At 42.4% G+C, this 20,917-nt stretch overlaps 1 protein-coding gene across 3 annotated transcripts in view; it reads left to right on the top strand.

Moving 5' to 3' along the window:
* RMND5A (required for meiotic nuclear division 5 homolog A) overlaps nucleotides 1-20,917 on the top strand; it is a 44,530-nt gene that overhangs the window by 14,623 nt on the left and 8,990 nt on the right. For all 3 annotated transcript variants that reach the window (XM_037898302.2, XM_037898301.2, XM_043544876.1), the window contains 4 exons: nucleotides 9,568-9,702; nucleotides 9,902-10,002; nucleotides 17,322-17,488; nucleotides 20,195-20,360. In XM_037898302.2, the coding sequence (XP_037754230.1) occupies nucleotides 9,568-9,702; nucleotides 9,902-10,002; nucleotides 17,322-17,488; nucleotides 20,195-20,360 (569 nt within the window). The remainder of the gene's footprint in view (nucleotides 1-9,567; nucleotides 9,703-9,901; nucleotides 10,003-17,321; nucleotides 17,489-20,194; nucleotides 20,361-20,917) is intronic.

Genomic DNA, 20,917 nt, shown 5'->3' on the forward strand with positions numbered 1-20,917 from the left:
CCCTGCACACCTGCTTCAATGAGGGGGGCAGGGAGCAGCTGGGACCCACACATGTGCATACCCTAGGGTGATCAGACAGCAAGTGTGAAAAATCAGGACAGGGGGTGGGGGGGTAACAGGAGCCTATATAAGAAAAAAAAAACCAAAATCAGGACTGTCCCTATAAAATCTGGACATCTGGTCACCCTAACACACCCCCAGGGAGTGGCAGGGACCCACACATGTGAAACGGAGCTCAATTCTAGTTCAGGCCCATCTTTTTAAAAAAGAACTTTAGACAGGGTTAACATACATCTGTATTTTCCTGGACAGGTCAGGCTTTTTGGTTCTTAAATCGCCGCCCGGGAGGAATTTTTAAATTTTAAAAATTCCTCCCGGGAAAATACGGACGTATGGTAACCCTGTTGGTACAAAAAATACATACTGGGGCACATCCCTTAAATCAGAACTTTTTATAGGGAACCGGTTGTTAAGATTTTGGCAGCTCATCACTGATTTTAATTGAGTGTTACATCCCAGTGACATCTATTGTTTCAAATCAACCAGTGCTTCCTGCTCAGCAAGCTCAGATTTTGATGGAATTTGGTGTGCAATGAGTCCATAGTGAGTTTCAGATTAAATGTTTCATTTCCTGTGTAATGAAAGGGAGGGGCCTACGCATGATATTTCCGTTGGCCAGTCTTTTGTTTATGCAACTCCATACTAATGAGCTGGACAGATTTACTAGGCATGTTGCCAGTAGGGTTCTTGCTGAGATCACAGGCTCATTATCATAACAACTGAAGAGGAACTTCAAATTTGGCATGAAGTATTAGCATCCATCTCACCAAGATCTTTAACTAACCAAACCCTTTGTCTCCATATCAACTATTCAAGATTCCCAGGTTCCACATCTGTGAAAGTTACTCCTTATTACAAAGGGCTGTTGCTTCCTTGGAAGGGAATGATTACAGCCAAATTTAATCTTAATGTAGTTTCTCTGCCCCCCTCCCAGGATCGGAGTCACATTGTTATCATCAAACAAGCTGTCTGCAGTGGTTGGCCAGTGATTTCTACCAGTTGAATGTAAAAAAACATACTCTTGAATGGTTTGACACTGGCTGATCATGATTGGGATGTGAATAGTGGAAGCTCATATCCTAGCAGTATCCATCTCATTAGTAGTTGGATACCTGTGCTGGTGTTTTGAGGTGGGATTGTCATCAGGAGAATGAGGTGGAGAAATGCTGACTCCATCCATTTCTTCCATACCTTCGCTAAACCTTGTCCTTAAAGGCATACAGTTAGGTCAGATTTCACCCCAAATATAAGTTTTGGGGAAACAAGCTTTTACTAAGATGTCTGGAAAATTTTCCATGAAACAAAATTAGTCCAGGGAGCAGGGGGCATGGACACACATTTTAAAAATAAATATTCCTTTGGAGTGTCGTTCAGATGTTACAGGTTTCAGAGTAGCAGCCGTGTTAGTCTGTATTTGCAAAAAGAAAAGGAGTACTAGTGGCACCTTAGAGACTAACAAATTTATTTGAGCATAAGCTTTCATGAGCTACAGCTCACTTCATCGGAAGTAGCTCACGAAAGCTTATGCTGAAATAAATTTGTTAGTCTCTAAGGTACCACTAGTACTCCTTTTCTTCTCAGATATTACAGTTATGCGAGATATTAAAGAATGCATTCTTTACAACCCAAATATTATATTATGAACCAGAAAACGAAATGGACAATGAAATAGACTAGTTATTACTAGTCTCACTTTTATGTCTATTCAAAAGTGAGAAAATTAGCTAGATCTTAAACATTTCACTTTTAATAGCCTTAGGTACTACTAATAACATAGGGAAGGCCAGTAATCTGTTTAAAGTGATATTTAACCTGACAATGTCACTTTATATATTTTTTTTCTTGATGTTTCTTGAAATTCCTTCCAAATTTCATCAGTATCAGTAATATTTTTTTACGGTACAGCTCTGGTATATTCACCACATCATCTTCTACATTTCTTTGTCCTAGGTCTACTATTCTGGCTGTTGTAAGGATTGTTTTTTCAAGTTACTAATTTGGAAGCAAATTATTATTTGCTGTTATTACCTCAGTTAAGCCTCTGACCATGCTCAGTATGAATAATGTTTCCAGAAGGCTGAGCAGGGTACGATAATATTAATATAATCCGATAATACGATAATTAGTGCTCATGCAATTAATACAAATTCTGGGCCTTTCTAATAAGCCTGACTCTTAGATCCTTATTAAATACCACATGTCAGAAATTATATTGAACTGAAGATGGAGCAAGTTCGCTCATCTAGATAGCAGCATTGAGAAATGCCTGGTCACTAAAATATAATAGGTTTCAGAGTAGCAGCCGTGTTAGTCTGTATTCGCAAAAAGAAAGGGAGTACTAGTGGCACCTTAGAGACTAACCAATTTATTTGAGCATAAGCTTTCGTGAGCTACAGCTCACTTCATCGGATGCATCTCGGATGTAACTCACAAAAGCTTATGCTCAAATAAATTGGTTAGTCTCTAAGGTGCCACTAGTACTCCTAAAATATAATACTTACATGACAGCTATGAAAAATGTAAACAAAGGGCAAGCAATGTTTTGTTCTACATGGAATAAGCACTCATTGTGATATGTATAATTGCTTCTGAAGAGCACAGAACATTCACTGCAGGGTCTTGAAATCCCCGTAACTATGGCAAAATACTAGAGAAATTGCTAATTTACTTAAAATACCAGAGACATCTGTAAATCTGTTGAAACAGGAGAAAAAAAATGAAGACATGATTCCTCAAAGAATGGAGGAGAGAATTAGGATAAGGGCCAGCAGAATTATTTCAGGCACTGGAATCCCAAAATCATCATGTTCTAGCACATCATAGAATATCAGGGTTGGAAGGGACCTCAGGAGGTCATCTAGTCCAACCCCCTGCTCAAAGCAGGATCAATCCCCAACTAAATTATCCCAGCCAGGGTTTTGTCAAGCCTGACCTTAAAAACCTCTAAGGAAGGAGATTCCACCACCTCCCTAAGTAACCCATTCCAGTGCTTCACCGCCCTCCTTGTGAAACTGTAACTTGAGACCATTACTCCTTGTTCTGTCATCTGGTACCACCGAGAATAGTCTAGATCCATCCTCTTTGGAACCCCCTTTCAGGTAGTTGAAAGCAGCTATCAAATCCCCCCTCATTCTTCTCTTCTGCAGACTAAACAATCCCACTTCCCTCAGCTTCTCCTCATAAATCATGAGCTCCAGCCCCATAATAGTTTTTGTTGCCCTCCGCTGGACTCTTTCCAATTTTTCCGCATCCGTCTTGTAGTGTGGGGCCCGAAACTGGACACAGTACTCCAGATGAGGCCTCACCAATGTCGAATAGAGGGGAACGATCACGTCCCTCGATCTGCTGGCAATGCCACAACTGGAAACCACAACATAATTAGCCTGGTTTCAGGGATTTATAGCTAGTCACCTGACAAAATAGCCAGATACATACAGCACTAAGTGGCTTTGAAAAGAGTTGCAAGGTTTATGGACCAGATGTTATTTCAAAACTAAGTGTTGCCTTAACAGTAATTAAAATAGCTAAAAGGTGAGGGAGGTGAGGATATGCATGTAGTTACTAACATGGGAGTGAGTAGGCAGATGAGATGAGATAATAATATGGGAGTGACTCTACTTGTGTTACACTCCCAGACCCGGAAAGGTTTTAAAAACTAGGGTTTTATTAAACATAATATCCACAACCCCCCCAAACAAACGCAGTTTGTATGTGCTCAGTCTCACTGAAGGACAACAGCAATCTTCCTGGCATCACATCTTGCTTCCCCACTGTGTTCACTTTAACCTCATCAGCAGAACTCCAAACCCTTAAAGGAAGAGGGTACAGCCTTAAAGGGACAGAGTGCAGGTAAATATAAGCCTGGCATTCCATTATGAGTGCTATACTAGTACCTGTAAGCCTCTGACCACATTCGGTATGAACTAAAGGTTCTTCTTTGAGTGATTGTCCACATGGATTCCATTCTTGGTGTGCATGTGCCTGAGGTTAGATTCTTTTGGCCAGCAATGTCTGTTGGGGCCACACCTGCACCCGAGGTATCCTCCCCTCATGCACACTCCCACCTGAGGGTGTAAAGAGCAGAGTGGAGCCAGCTGTCCCTCAGTTCCTTCTTACCACCCATGGCAGTGAGAAGAACCACTACAGTGACAACCTGCTTTCCTGTTTCCTATAAATGCTGTCCTAATGGTTAGTTAGTTAGTGTTGTTGATGTAGATTTATTTTGCCCATTGACATAAAATCCCCCAACCCTTTTATCACTTAATAGGCTAGGGACCCCCTTGTACAAGAGCTCTAGCCATCAGAGCAGAAGCAAAATCCCCAGCATTCAAAACTTGCCCTTCTTGGGAGGCTGCTGTGCCTCTAAATAATGGTGAGGGGCATATCCCATCTACCACTCGTTTTCCAAGTGGATTCAAAAGGTCTGGGAAACCCATCTTTGATTATTTCTTCTTCAGTGCTCCGTGAAGACCTCTTCACACATGGAAAGAAGGACCTAGTGAAGGCTCGTTCCTTTTTGAGGAGCGCTGCGGTGAGCTGTGATTCAACCTTGAGCTCCAGGGCAACATCGACTTAGAGACTCCAGTCGTCGCCTTCAATACCTGTGATGACAGCTTTGGAAAGGGGCAGGAAGGAGCACCTCTCCAGAGTCGAGCCAAAGTGTAGGTCACCCTCTCTGCTGCCTACAAGGTCCAGACAAAAAGTTAGTGGGGGTCTGACTCCCCTCAGACTAAGGACTTGAAGGGCAGCCATTGGTCTGACCAAGGTCCCTTGGGACCAGCTGTTAAACAGATGCTTGCGGTACCCCCTATACCTGCAGACTGCTATTCCTCTGGCTTCTGGTGCTTTGTCCCTACTGGTACCTAGAACATATATGGTACTGAGTGATTTAGCTGTGAGTCTAGTACTAGAGTCACCTCTGGAGAGATTGAAAGGGGTGCTGGCTAGACCACTGGTCACCAAATTCTCTATATTGGAGTGGTACCAACTCCATCTCCTATCTGAGTAGAGGGCTCATTAGTGTCCTTGTACACCTGAAAGTGTTGCCTTACCTCTGTACTCCTCATCCTCTCTGTCAGTACACAGTAGGGACTCATCTCCCACTCACCTCCATGGCGTCACAATGGGAATCCAAGAGGGATTCCAGGAACTGTTCTCAGTAGGAAAAGGCACGAATCTCATAGAGATCAGGCTCCCAGTAATCTCCTCTATGGGTCCATTACCCATATGCCTATCAACTTGGGTCTTACTGGGTACCATGTGATATGCAACCCAATTCCTGCAAGTCAGTAGCTAATGGGACGCATGTTGCCAAACTTCACCTGTGCTCCATACAAGGGTGGCTGAAATGGGTGTATTTACCCAGCTCATACCACACAGACATGATGGTTATGGTCCCACAAGAAGTCCTCTCTCTGGTGGAAAGACCCTCATCAAGTGCACAACAGAGTACCTTTCTTTACACCTCCGCCTACCAAGTCTGTGGTGACAGATACCTCCACTCAGGGATGGGGAACTCACCTAAACCATCTTTGTACTCAGGGCCTGTGGTCCCTTCAGGAAACTTATCTGCACATAAACGTCCTGGATCACAGTCATCCTTCTAGCCTGCAGAGAATTTCTGCTTTTTACTCCAGGGATCCATTATCCAAGTGCTGACCCCATGGCTACGCGCTATATCATCAGACCATGAGGAGCCAGGTCTTCGCCACTCTGTCAGGAAGTTGTTCAACTATGGCGTTGGTGTATTTTTCATCATATCACACCACTCACCTTGTGTCTGCCAGGCATTCAGAACTTGCTAGCCGACAGGTCCCTAATAACCACGACTGGTCAGTCAAGGACCCGGTGTTACAGAATGTGTTTCGCAAGTGGGAATAGACCAGTTTTGTCACAGACCAGAACAAGACATGCCATGTGTTCTGTTCCAAAGGGGATCTAGTCCAGGCTCACTGTTGACGCCTTTCTCACTTCCTGAACACTGGGACTGAGGTACGCCCTCCGCCTCCCCTCGGAGCTGGTGAATCTGTCAGCGCGCAGCACCCGATCACTTTATCTGCTGTGCCTAACATAGTGTGGCAGAACAATGGTCAGTTTTTACACCTGGACCTAGCTTCGTTACAGCTGACAGCTTGGATGCTGGCTGGATGCTGTCCACTGAAAGAAGCTGTTCAACTCAAGTTTGGAATATTATCCTCCAAAGCAGGAGCGACAGACTTACGAAGAGGTTTTCTGTATGGGTATCTCAGCACTGCTGCCTCCCTTGACAACACCCACAGCAGCAATGCTATTTTTAGCCCTGAAACAATCCTGGCTTTCTGTTGGCTCAGTAAGGGTCCATCTCACAGCAATATCTGCTCCTGTCCAGGGTCAAGCTGAAAGTTCTTACCTACAGGGGCTTGATGAATTGAAGGTCTAATTTATGGTTTTTCTCCTGGTTCAGGAGCCCTCTCCCATTTGGAATCTCACTATAGTATTATCAGAGTTGATGGGTCCCCCCCCTTGAGCCCTTAGCAACCTGTTTCCTATGTAAGTGGTTCTCAACCAGAGGCCCCCTAGGGAGCTGTGTGAATTTTTCAGGGGGTCCCCCTAGCTGGGCCACCTTTAGACTTGCTGGGGCCCAGGGCAGAAAGCCAAAGCCCCACTGCATAGGGCTGAAGCCTGGGGCCCTGAGCCCCACCACCCTGGGCTGAAGCCAAAGTCTAAGCAATTTAGCTTCACGGGAGCTCCTGCGGCATGGGGCCCTAGGCAGTTGCCCTGCTTGCTACCAACCAATGCTGGGCCTGACTTTTATATGCAGAAAACCAATTGTTGTGGCACAGGTGGGCCATGGAGTTTTTATAGCATGTTGCAGGAGGGCTCAGAAAGAAGAAGATGGAGAACACTTGCCCTATATCACCTATCAATGAAGATTGCCTTTTTTGTAGCCATTACATCAGCTCAAAGGGTAAGGGAGCTTCAGGCCCTCAGGGTGGGTCCCCCATATACAGTGTTTCATAAGGTCATGCTCAGGCCTCATCCCAAGTTCTTGCCCGTGGAAGTAGATAAAGGGGATTTGGATGCAGGCCTCTGAAATGAGCAGGAGTCAGGCTAATTGTAGCTTCTCCGACATGCCCAAGGTTGTTTCAGAATTCCATATAAACCAGTTCATTTGTCTTCCAAGCCTCACTTAACCTTGAGAAAAACTAATCTTCACACACTTGCAGCAGTAAGAGCACTGTCTTTTTACACTGACAAGAGAAAACTATTCAGGAATATATCTAGATGGTTTGTGACCTCTGCAGAGAGGGTTAAGGGTCAGGCAATATCTTCTCAGATTATCTGAGTAAAAGTACTTATTATGAATTAGCCAAATTAAATCCACCCAGCCACATTAGAGGGACACCTTCTTTGGTAGGGCTGTCTCACTGTCATTGTTTAAGTAGGACTCCTACTACCCACCTCCAGGCAAACAGATAACTGTGTATTAGTCACCAAGAGTGGAATCCACGTGGACAATTACTTGAAGAAGAAACAGCAGTGACTTTCCTACAGTAATTGTGGTTCTTTGAGATGTGTTGTCCACATGGTTTCTATGACCCACCATCCTTCCCCACTACTGTGGAGTCCCACTCCTCATAAATTCTGTATTGGCAAAGGAACTGAAGGATGGTTTGACCTTCTCCACTCTTTATGGCATCAGGTTTGGGAGGACATGAGGATGTCTAGAGCATAAACACGACCCTAACAGACATTACAGGTTAAACAGTTCTTATCTTGTGTGCATGTGATGCATGTTAACAAAGAGTGAAATCCATATGGACAAGTCGTGTTGAAGAACCACTGTTACTATAAGGTTCTTTAGCAAAAGCCTGAGCAGAATTGGACCGATCTGAGTGCTTATTTGTAGCTGTGCATTCCTCCCTGATAGACCAAACTCCTGAGTGCTTATTAAATATCACAGCTGTAATGAGTTCCATCTGTCTAGTCACAATGTGCTTGGGAAATTGTCATCAGGATTGGTGATGGAGATGAACCTCGCATGGTTCACAGGATTTTTTCAGATATGAGGTTTATTATTAAGCTCTAAGGTGCTCAGGGCTGTTCAAGACATGCAAAAAAGAAAAAGAAAAGAAAAGACAGTCTATACCTCAAGAAGTTTACAAATTAATACACCTAAGACAAACCTCTTGTTAAATGTGAGACAGCTTGTGAATGGTCATAGCTTTTATATTTTTAATATTGAGCTTTCTGACTCACTCCATGTCTCCCGTCCTATAATGAGGTGGAGAAGATAGTTGGTTGACTTAGGGCTAGTGTTTTTGTTCCTCACTAATGACTGTGTCTTTAAGATTGGAAGGAGATGGTTGAGGCCTTATGCACTGAGAGGAGGAGGTTGTTCCACATCTATGGGGCAGCATGGAAAAAAGGCAGGAAGATGGTATTTGGTGCAGGAAATAAAGGGAACAGTGAAGCTGGCATAGATTCATAGACTTTAAGGCCAGAAGGGACCATCATGATCATCTAGTCTGACCTGCACGTCACAGGCCACAGAACCTGACCCACTCACTCCAGCAATAGGTCCATAATCTCTGGCTGAGTTACTGAAATCCTCAAATCTTGGTTTAAAGACTTCAAGTAGTCCCCCGTTTACTCTAGTTCAAACCAGTAAGTGAGCTGTGCCTGATGCTGCCGAGGAAGCCAAAAAACTCCCAACGGTCTCTGCCAGTCTGACCTGGGGGAAAATTCCTTCCTGACTCCAAATATAGTGATCAGTTAGACACTGGGCATCATTGGCAAGTGAAGGGGAGCTATAGTTGAAAGCAAGGATGAGCAGTTTAAATTGGGTAGAATAAGCCTGTGAAGTTCCCACTTTACTCTAAACAGAGTATCTGCCCAGTGTTTATAGTCCAAATGTACCCCTTTTCTGTGGTTTTGCTTCATTGTTAACTAAAACAACAAAACATACCTCAGCCTCAGGGTAAGCTTTCCCTGCAGGATAGCTTCTATACTCTTAATTTCCTCTACCAAGAGAGATACTATAGTCTTTCTGATGTCTCAGTTGGAGCTAATGATTCACCTATTAACATAACTCAGTAGCGCCTTTATTCAAGGTTCTAGCACCTGACAACAGGTTGACCCAAGGTTCTAGAGGTTCCCAAATAGATAAGGGGGAGACAGTGGAGGGACAGATTAAAAGATACGGAAAACTCTCCTCTGCTGACACTTCTCTGTGAGGACATGTCATGGGCTGGAAATCCTTTTATTAATTAACTTGACTTGTAATTTGCTATCATAATTCCTTATATTGGATAAATTTCAGACTCCAAGCAAGCAAGCCACGGATTTCTTCTTACTGCACACAGAAGATAACGAAGCATGTTTCTCTTAGAATGGGAGGTAATTGAGGGCAGCTGAGTAACAAGCAAAAAGCATCGGAGTGTAGACATAGATGTCTCTGCCTAATGAAAGAATAATTACATGGAGTTATTTGTTCCAGCCTATTAAATGTTAATTTGTACGTTTCAGAATTTTGACTCGGACATCAGCAGCGTGGGGATAGATGGATGCTGGCAAGCTGACAGCCAGCGAATTCTCAATGAGGTGATGGTAGAACATTTTTTCCGACAAGGAATGCTTGATGTCGCTGAGGAGCTCTGTCAGGTAACCATAGCTCAGGATGATTAACGTTACCAAGAAGTAGAAATTATACCCCAGATAAGCATCTTTGATTTTGTTAGCTGAAGCTCTCAACTGGAGTATTAATATTTAAAGTGTAAATAATTTCAAAAATGAGATACTACTTTGTAGACTTTTTCTGGCCACTTTTCTGGTAACTAAAAGGTGTGACTTTGTTTTTCAGGAATCTGGTCTTTCTATAGACCAAAGTCAAAAAGAACCATTTGTGGAGTTAAATCGAATATTGGAAGCATTAAAAGTTAGAGTTTTGAGACCCGCATTAGAGTGAGTTGCTCAGTTTTCTTTATTTGAATACTTTAAGTGAAAATCCAAAGGGTGGTGGAAATCTTGGCATTGACTTCAATACACTTTAAGGAGGGGGTCATAGTTTATAGGAGGTTTAGATGTTATTCTGTGTTTCTTCCCCCCCTATGGCTAGTGCTGAACTTCCAGGTTCTTTCTCCTGGTTGAATGCTTAATTTGAACTACACACAGTATAATCCTGTTATTAATTTAATCTTGCAGGAAAAACTGTCAGTTACAGAAACAGTTGTATGTCTTAAACAATGAAATGTTACCTAGGTTACAACAAAACACTGTCAGCTTACTTTAAAAGGATCTAATAGTAGAGAGTCCCAAGTACCTCGTGGCTGTGCACCCCCCGTTCCCATTGACTTTAATGGGGACTGAGGGTGCTCAGGGCCCTGCAGGATCATGTTCAAAGCTATTCATTTTGTCAGTTTTGCCAATCAAACACAAATAAGAGAGATCACAAGAGAAGGGAAAAGCTGGAGGATGGAGGAGCAGGTGGTTTGAAGGATAGGTGCTCTTCATGGGCTGGTGGTGATAAGTGAGTGGTGGTGTTAGCTTCACACTAGAGTTTTGCTCTTTCCTCAGGCAGGTAGAGTCCCTGGTTCACCTGAGGTCAGACTGGGAAGATGGATTGCAGGTGAAGTCCTGCTCTTGGACAAAATTATCCTTTCTCCCAGTGGCAAGAGCCAGCGGAGAATGGTATCTGATGTGCAAGCAAAGAGCATCTAGCATATGTTGTTGAACTTCAGGCTATGATATATCTTGGATTTAGTAGGTTTTTCCCCCGTTAGACCTGTAAAGGGAAGTGCACGATAAAGAAAAAAGGCAAGACGATGAAAAATCGCCTCTTGTGGATTACACTGTGTTTTCTACCTTTCCAGACCATGGATAACTGATTAGGATGTGCTATACAACTTTCAGTGAAGCATGCAACCTTGAAAGAGATTTTGGCACTTGAGTCCGGTTCTCAGTGTGCATCAAATTCTATGTAAATTAACTTTAGCTTCTCTCTTCTATAAATAAAACAAGACAAATTAAAGAATGAGTTGTTAAAAATACATCTTTGTTAGCCTTTGATATTTATTCTGTATTACTAGAAATAGTAGAGCAAAGCAAACAGAATTCCTTCACATTTTATTGCATGTGATCATCATGCAGTTAGGATATCCAATTTTCTTCATTGTTCAGTGAAGTAATTTTCATATGGGCAAAGACATTTTTCCCTTGACACTTGTATTCACTCATAACTACTAGTCTTATAGTCTTACTTTGAAAATCTATGATCATGAAATTGGCATCAAAGTTAAATGCACCGACGCTGTGAAGTTTAAGCCATTACTCCACAGACACCGAGTACTGAAATTTTTCTATAGAACATGAGGGCAGCATAAATAATTACTCATTGAATATGCTAAGGTGAATGGAATGTTGAGCTGGTTCAGTGGCACTGAACCAGATAATTACAGGGCATTAATAATCTAACGATGACCTGGATGTACCAATTGAAATGGCATCACCTGCCACTTACATGACACTAAACTGGGAGGAGAGGTAGATACGCTGGAGGGTAGGGATAGGATGCAGAGGGACCTAGACAAATTAGAGGATTGGGACAAAAGAAATCTGATGAGGTTCAACAAGGACAAATGCAGAGTCCTGCACTTAGGATGGAAGAATCCTATGCACCTCTACAGACTGGGGACCGAATGGCTCGGCAGCAGTTCTGCAGAAAAGGACCTAGGGGTTACAGTGGACGAGAAGCTGGATATGAGTCAACAGTGTGCCCTTTTTGCCAAAAAGGCCAATGGCATTTTGAGATGTATATGTAGGGGCATCGCCAGCAGATCGAGGGATGTGATCATTCCCCTCTATTCGACATTGGTGAGGCCTCATCTGGAGTACTGTGTCCAGTTTTGGGCCCCACACTACAAGAAGGATGTGGAAAAATTGGAAAGAGTCCAGCGGAGGGCAACAAAAATGATTAGGGGACTGGAACACATGACTTATGAGGAGAGGCTGAGGGAAGTGGGATTGTTTAGTCTGCGGAAGAGAAGAATGAGGGGGGATTTGATAGCTGTTTTCAACTACCTGAAAGGGGGTTCCAAAGAGGATGGGTCTAGACTGTTCTCAGTGGTAGCTGTTGACAGAACAAGGAGTAATGGTCTCAAGTTGCAGTGGGGGAGGTTTAGGTTGGATATTAGGAAAAACTTTTTCACTAGGAGGGTGGTGAAGCACTGGAATGCGTTACCTAGGGAGATTTTTAAGGTCAGGCTTGACAAAGCCCTGGCTGGGATATTTAGTTGGGGATTGGTCCTGCTTTGAGCAGGGGGTTGGACTAGATGACCTCCTGAGGTCCCTTCCAACCCTGGTATTCTATGATTCTGTTCTTGTAGTTATAACAGTAGCACAACCTTAGTGAAGGGCATTACCTGGGGATTGATAGCTGATTGCTATTAATGACTGTCATCTGCACCTCCGGGCAGCAAGTCCTCTTGGCTCCAGCTAGCTACACATTTCCAGGAAATACCCTGTGCCTCACTCATTGCTACTTGTTTATTTCGGGTAACTCCCACAATGTGCGAAGCACTTGCCAAACAAGAGGGAAGGCATGTTCTTTTCTCCAGGGATTTCATATTCCAAAGACGGGGTGGAAGAAAGTAGTGCAGCATATAAGGAGAGCGATCAAGGTGGTACATAATGACATCTTGATTATAAAAAGTTATGTGAACAGTGTTTTGAACGAATAAAGAGGTACTATAAGCCATTCCCAATTACTCCTCAAACTTGAGATCATTAGTGAGCTAGTTTCCCATGGGTGCCCCAGCAGAAGTGGAGCTTCAGGAGGGAATTGCGTTGGAATGGGTAGAGGCCTTGGGGGTGAGCTCAGGAAGATTCGGTCCATGCATGGGGGCAGCACAGAAGGAGGCATGGCAATGTTTGTGTGAGAAGCCAACAAACGGGCAGACAAGGCTGGCAACATTAAATATAGCTTTAAAAGAAGTGTTTAAATGGCAGGCTCACGTACTTGGCTGACCTGATCCCAGGGGCTGTTCTGCTGATGTCGATGGAGCATAAAGGAGGAAACAGGGAAAGAACTGTTAATTACAGCATCATTAATCAGGCGGGGAAGATGCAGTGTTTGGTTAGTTACATAACTGCCCACCTCCCAAAAACAAACAAAAAAACCAACCACCTAAAGATAATCACTGGCCATTGTTTTTTAAGATGAAGCCATTTTTTTTAAAAGGAACATTTTCAGATTAAAGTTCATGTGCCCAGACAGAGTGGTGGAAGTTTTTGAAATAGAGAGATCTATCTGTGTTATTGATTACCCTTTAGATTATTAAAAATAAAAGCTATAAAACTTAAAAATTCTAAGATTAGTAATACATGGGCTAACATTTATATCTAGTTTACTTTTTTACCAATTATGCTGTTTATTTACTTTTTTGCATGTCACTCAGCTTGAGCAGGTAGGCTATTCAACCTTGATCCTACATTCTAACCCTTGAGATTCCTGCACTTGCATAGAACCCCACTGACTTCAAAAGAGCTCTGACACTGGCAGAGAGGTTTGCTCATTCAGTCTGATTGCTGGGCTGAGGCCTTAGGTCCTTTCCAGATGGATCCCTGTGCCTCTGTGGAGCCCCATTGATTCCAGGGGGTCTCTATGCGGGTGTAGGGGTTCACTTCTGTGGAACAGCTTACGGGATCTAGGCTTTCAATTGTAACTTCTCCAGGCAGTGGATGTTGTCGTCCTATGTATCTGTCCTGCCCTGTGCACAGCAGAGTCCCGATATCGACAGGGGTCTCTGAGCACTGCAGCGATATAAAGATTCGGTGAGACTGAAGCGCAACTTTGAAGGTTGTTTTTACAGAGCCTGATTTTGGACTTAAATTAACCTGTCATTTGGATTTGAATTGCAAAAGTGAATATGTAGTAAAGCAAGTATTGTTCTGAAAGAAGTATCAGCTTTCTTTGGGAGGGCAGACAGTGCAGTGACTAATGCTTCATTTCAGAGCATGGTAGAGCGTATATGGGGGTTGAACTTGAACTTAGTTAACAAATGAGTGTCACTTGTTGCTTTGGCAGGAATCTTTTTAATAAAAACAGGCTGTCCCGTGCTGCTGTCTCTGATTGTGACATTAGTCAAAATAACCTGGACAAACTGGAGATATGGTCTGAAGTAAATAGGTTGAAATTCAATAAAGACAAATGCAAAGTACTCCACTTAGGAAGGAACAATCAGTTGCATATGTACAAAATGGGAAATGAGTGCCTAGGAGGGAATACTGCGGATCTGGGTATCATAATGAATCACAAGCTAAATCTGAGTCAACCGTGTAACACTTGCAAAAAAAGCAAACATCATTCTGGGATGTATTAGCCGGAGAGTTGTAAGCAAGACACGAGAAGTAATTCTTCTGTTCTGCTCCACGCTGATTAGGTCTCAGCTGGAGTATTCGGTCCAGTTCTGGGTGCCACATTTTAGGAAAGATGTGGACAAGTTGGAGAAAGTCTAGAGAAGAGCAACAAAAAGCATTAAAGGTCTAGAAAACATGACCTATGGGGGATGATTGAAAAAAAATTGGGTCTGTTTAGTCTGGAGAAGAGAAGACTGAGAGGGGACATTATAACAGTTTTCAATTACACAGAAGGTAGTTATAAGGAGGAGGGACATAAATTGTTCTCGTTAACCTCTGAGGGTAGGACAAGAAGCAATGGGCTTAAACTGAAGCAAGAGCAGTTTAGGTTGGACATTAGGAAAAACTTCCTGACTGTTAGGGTGGTTAAACACTGGAATAAATTGCCTAGAGAGGTTGTAGAATTTCTTTCATTGCAGATTTTTAAGAGCAGGGTAGACAAATACCTGTTAGGGATGGTCTAGAATAATATTTAGTACTGCCATGAGTGCAGGGGACTGGACTAGATGACCTCTCAGTGTCCCTTCCAGTCCTACGATTCTGTGATTCTAGTTGCAGTGTTTGCTGAACAGGCTTTCCTATTTATGAGCCACTTAATCACTCTGTGGATGACATTTAGTGGCACTTATTTCATAGTAAGGGACTGAGCTTCAGTGGGTATAGCCAGATGACCAGAACTGTACCATGGACAATATTTTCATGATACTAGCTTCCTGATTTAGAGGTTCTGCTGTTACATTCTTCAGTGACATTAGCCCCCAAGTGGAGATACAATGCTGACAGACTTGGTTGGGTTGAACCGTCTGAGACTTATGCTGCACTGCTGAAATTCAAGCATCTAAGTTTACTGATTGTCAGGGATCCTAGTTTTCCATGATTAAAAAACCCCAAATTCTCTGATTTTAACCCCCCTCCATAAAAATCCCCCTTTTCCCTGATTAAAATGAAACATAACCACAGTGTATATATAGGTATCAATTGAACACAGTGTTCTATTTTTACAATTTTTAAGCAAGTTTGAAGCCTACCAGTGCCATCAATCATTATAATAACATTAATAGAATTGCAATTTGTATTTCTTACGTATACCAAAATTTCTATGTCTGTATTCCATACAGTAGAACCCAGTTTATTTGAGCCTCCCTTATCCGGCTCTCCATATGAACTGAACCACCAGCCGCTTGGGGCTGACAGTAGTGGGGCTCGGGCTGTCAACCCTGGGTGGCTGGGGCTCTTGTTGTCAGCCCTACCGACTGGGGCTGACCACCCGAGCTCTCGCCACCTGGGGCTGACTGCCCTAGCCTCCTCCTGCCAACTTAAAATAGGGGATAGAAAGCTCTTTGCCAATTCTACTGATTATCCAAATTTTTGATTATTCAATCTGGCCCTGGTTCCAATGAGATCGGAATCATGGCGTTCCACTGTATATGTTTTTATTTTTTCACAAAATGTAAAAACTAAAGATTCTCTGTAAAAATGCAAATTCTGCATTTTTCCTTGGCAAACGGATTTCTAGGCTCCCTGCTGATTATGAAGGTTATATTTTCCACCGGGCATCATTAAAAGTTCAAGTCAATAGTTCTGGTTTCAAGCCCACAATGCTTAAGTCAGGATTGTGACTCTTTCATTGCAATAAAATGGAAGTTTATATTTGCTTGTTTGGAGATTGTAAGACCTGCCTACCCGGGTGATTTTCACTAAGTGACTGAAGTGTTTTTGATATGGTAGGGTGATATATTTCCTTGCTTTTTGGGATTGTTAATTTCACCTGGACCCTACTCAGCTCTTCCTTGTAAAAGACATTATTGACTACATCACTTCCTTGCTGAGAGGTGGAAAGCTGCTCTCCTAGCTTAATGGTACTCCAGATAAAAAGCAGGTAGCCACTAATAACGGACAGGTGTAACTGATCTTACTAGAATTTGGGCTTTATCAAAAGGCTTCTTAAAGGGACAAGATCAGATTGGTTTAGGTCCAGCCCTGTTTAAAACATCAAAATGAGGTTCCATAAAACCTAAACAATATAAATGTTTCCATGAAACTCTTTAGAATGTTCCATTACACTTTATTTGGTTTGTGTATAAACATTTTGCTGTGGCATTTGCAACTCAAAACACTGCAGTGTTGTGATTGTGCATGGCAGGAGGAAAGGGAGATTGACAAGGCTATTTTTATTGTTCGAGCTGAAGATAACAGAGAAAATAGAATAATAGCATAATCAGTACAAAATTCAGTTATTAAATGAAAGATTTTTTAAAATGTCAGGTGTTAGTAAGATCTGTCATAAAGAGCTCCCAGTGGGGACTGCTCCGGTGAACATCCGTAATGCTGGTGATTCAGTAGATGACACCTAGAGAATGGAGGGGGGCACCACGTTCTTACAGGTTGAGTCTTTGGATGGTAATTAAAATAGAGGTCCTGACAATTTGTGGCTATTAAAGATCCTGTAGGAACACAATATGGGTATTAATCCCAGTGTCTTGGTCAAATTCCAGGTCTATATTCTGCTTAATTATACTTCTCCTGCAGTTTTAGCTTGATATATGATGTATACTTCCTGTCCTGGGTTGTTGGGTAGTATTACTGTGTGCTGTTAAATGGGGCTGCGTTATTCAACCCCAAAAGTGGCGGCATTTAAGTGGTAGATTAAGTGATCCCTTTGTATTTATATGTATTCCTTGCCGGAGGTGGGAGGCTTAATTATTTGTAAAATGTTTTGAGATCCTCTGAGCACTGAGTATTATAATGGAAGTGCAGGATACGGAGCCATATTCTTTCTGAGATGCTCCATGAAATGAAAGTTATAATTTTAACAATTCTGCACTGCTGTAGGCTGAAACTGATTTTTTTCCCCCAATTTTCTTTAGGTGGGCAGTATCTAACCGAGAAATGCTCATGGCCCAGAATAGTTCCTTGGAATTTAAACTACACAGGCTATATTTCATTAGTTTATTGATGGGTGGAACAGCAAATCAGAGAGAGGCATTGCAATATGCTAAAAACTTTCAGCCATTTGCTCTAAACCATCAGAAAGGTGAGTGAGTTTTAGTTGTTTTTAAATTTGTAACGTTGAGTACTTGGCATTCAGTTTGAATTGCCTTTGTATTCTATTGCTGTGTTTCATCAAGTCACTTATTTACTTTTCCAGGGGGAGATGTGGAGGCCTTTTCTTCATATTAGAATATATTCAAGAGCAAGTTGTGATGCCACAATGAAATCTTGACTGTTAATAAACACAAGGAATAAAGTGCTAAGAGCAGCTGTACATAGGTAATAGAGCATTGAATAAGTGAAGGGCATGTTGAGTTAAGTATTCATCTCTCCAGAAAACCCAAGGTGAAATTACAACCATAAAATAATTACATACATGTTTTAAGCACATTAGCTAGAAAGTGAGAGGGTGGGAATCATGGGTTAGTGAGACTGGCTGTATCTTCCTCCATCTGAAGTGTCAATCTGTCTTTCTTTTCACACTTCCTACATCCTAGTTTAAAGCTTGTATAATCTTTATAGGCTACAACTAGTAGAATGTGATATTGATCAGGTTTGACGCTGACATTCTATCCACTGCGGAGGTAGGATTGGGAGGAGAGACAACCTGAATATATTATTCAATTGACTTTTTTAAAGTCACTCACCGGATATTTTGCTTTTCTCTCTTCCACTCTTCTTTAGCCTTCTCATCTCTCCCACCCACTTGCATTCCCACTCCTCTGATTCCTCTTTGCTTTGCAGCATCTCCCACAAGTAGCTAGCTTTTTCGAACAAGCTAACACAGAACCTTAATGCTTTTGAAACTTGTCACCGTATCTTGAAATGTAAATTCGCCCCCCTCCCCCGCCTTCAGGAATACTGTCCCGGCATCCTGGTAGCTTGAATTATCTTTATCTTTTAAAGGTGACAAGCAGATATATTCAAACTATAATTATAATGTTGCTGGGCTTTTTATTTAGGTCTTCTCTAATATAGATTCATTGCCAGGGTAAAGTATACAAAAATACGCACATAAATACTGTTTGGGCAGACGTCTGGTATTCCAGCTGTATGTGAGAATATAAAGGGTTTTTTTGTCGTGAGATTCAGGTGACTTGATCTCTCGACAAGCTGGGAAGCCAGGAGTGAGTTAAACATGCATTCCCAAATGAGAGCCAATAAAAGCTTAATTCCGTACCATTGTATACTCTGTTTATGTTGTAGTGGCTTGGATACGTGTGTACTTTCAGCATTCTGTCCAGCTCCGCACAGATAGCGGGTTCAACAGACCTCAGTAGTATTAGCCAGGGTGGTTAAGTGCGGGAGGTTGGAATGTCATTGCCTCGGTAGCACCGTTTAGGCTGCTCAGTGCTTCTATCCTTGTAGCTTCAATGTTATTAGTAGCTCGTGCAGCAGGTGAGTTCAGCAGACTCATAAAGGAAGACCACAGGCACAATTCGAGGGTGAAGGCGCTCAGCCGAGTTTGTTGTCCACGAAGCACGGTATTAGCTCCCTGGATCAATGTCTACAGTTACACTAACGCATGTATGCTCGTTACAATGGATTCAGCTCAGTCAGCTGCGGGGCTTTCTGCTGCCCCCTAGGCTGGACAAAGGAGGTACGGCAAAGTACCCTGACATTTCTAGGCTGAGACAAACAACTGGAACACACAATTTACACACCACTTTACGTATTTCATGACATCCGTTTGTTACCTCCCCTTGTTCCTGATATCTTGGACAAAACATCTCTATTGGTTATTTTGTCAAACCATCTTATCTTATGTAAATATCTAGTGCATAGTACACTAACAACAACTTTGCCAAGTTCATGGGCTGGACAGTGAACTTGTAAGCATCTGCTTTAATGCATGGCCAGACTTTGGTTCAAAGCCTCTGGTTTAGGCCTCAGATCTTGCCCCAGGCCCAGCACTCCAGGCTCTCTCTTCACAAAGCTTACAGAAGAACTACTTTTGAAAAGTGTTAGGGAGCCTTGAAAACTTCATCAGTACTAGTTTTTCATATCCCTCTGCCTGTATAGAGAGATTGCCCTATTAACATGAGTGCAGCTGTCTGGGCAGGGAGAGAAATTCGTATGAAGACATTGTAAAAACCTCAGCAAATGATCTTAAAAAAGGAAGAGTATATTTCTATAAATCCAGCTGTCTTGACCCCAGTGTTTCTGCTGCGCCAGAGTTAGAGATCGATTCATATCCTGTTGAAGAGTGGAATTCCTGCTCCGGCATCATTTGTCTGAGTAATTTGTGAGACATCTGATCTAAAAACTGTCTGTAGTCCTGGACCTTGGACTAATAATCTGTGCTCCAACCTCATCCAGGGTCCGACCACCTGTTGGTAGGGGAAAAGTAACATGTTTTGTAACAGCCTCTCTAAATAAGCAGAACCTGACATCTGAAAGCTGCTCAGACATTTGGCACATTGCAAGTAGACCCGGTAGAAGCAGGTTGGTGGGGGCAGAGTGCAGGTGATAGCAGAAGTGCAAAAATAATGCAGTCTATTCCATAGCACTGCGGTCTGTTCTGGTTACAGAAAGATATCTATTCCGTGCTGATCATACCCATATTTGGTACTGAAGTGTGTGTATATTTCTGAATCTCTTGTAACACAGCTGATAATCGCTGACTCGGTATACATTAAAATGACTTTTTTTTCCTGTGTCAAGGGGAAAAGCTCAGACTAATCTTCCCATTGTAGCATAAAACAATGTGAAATGTAACAGCTAAAGTTTTGTTTTTTGTCCTTCACAGATATTCAGGTTTTGATGGGCAGCCTGGTGTACTTGAGACAGGGTATAGAGAACTCTCCGTACGTTCATCTACTAGATGCAAATCAGTGGGCAGACATCTGTGACATCTTTACAAGGGACGCCTGTGCTCTCCTGGGTCTCTCGGTTGAATCACCTCTGAGTGTTAGGTATGCTATCTCCCATTGAAATGTTTTGAAGGCCAGCGTGTCTAATCTTTTCCCAGCTGCAGGCTGCAGTGCTAACTTGACAGGAATGCAAGAGACTTGCCTAATGTGCATTAAATATAGCCAGTTGTAAGACTATAGATTCCAGCATGCAGTGTGGCCAAATGGCCTTCTATTCAGCTCAAAGTGGAACATTGTATGCTGGGATTCTTAAGATGCTATAGATTACACATCCATATTAAAGATGAGGCAGCAACCAGCTACTTTGATCTTAGGACAAGTGTGTGAAGACTGGTACCACAACTTGACACTTAAAAATGAAAAAGCCTGAACCAGTTATCTACTTGCTAACACTTCTAGTCAATTTTGTTATCTTCAATTCAGTTTTCTCACTTTGCATTGGTTCTGTGTTGAAGTTCTGTTTCTAAATATGCTAGAAGGTGATTTCAGCAGGTAAAATTTACAGCCACTCATGGGAATTCAAGATTTGCAAAGATGAAATCTTGCACTTTCACGGGAACTGGTGTTTCCGAGCTCTGTGGTGAATATTAACGTTGTGT

This window comes from Chelonia mydas, chromosome 4 (assembly GCF_015237465.2).
Source record: "Chelonia mydas isolate rCheMyd1 chromosome 4, rCheMyd1.pri.v2, whole genome shotgun sequence".
NCBI classification, from domain to species: Eukaryota; Metazoa; Chordata; order Testudines; family Cheloniidae; genus Chelonia; species Chelonia mydas.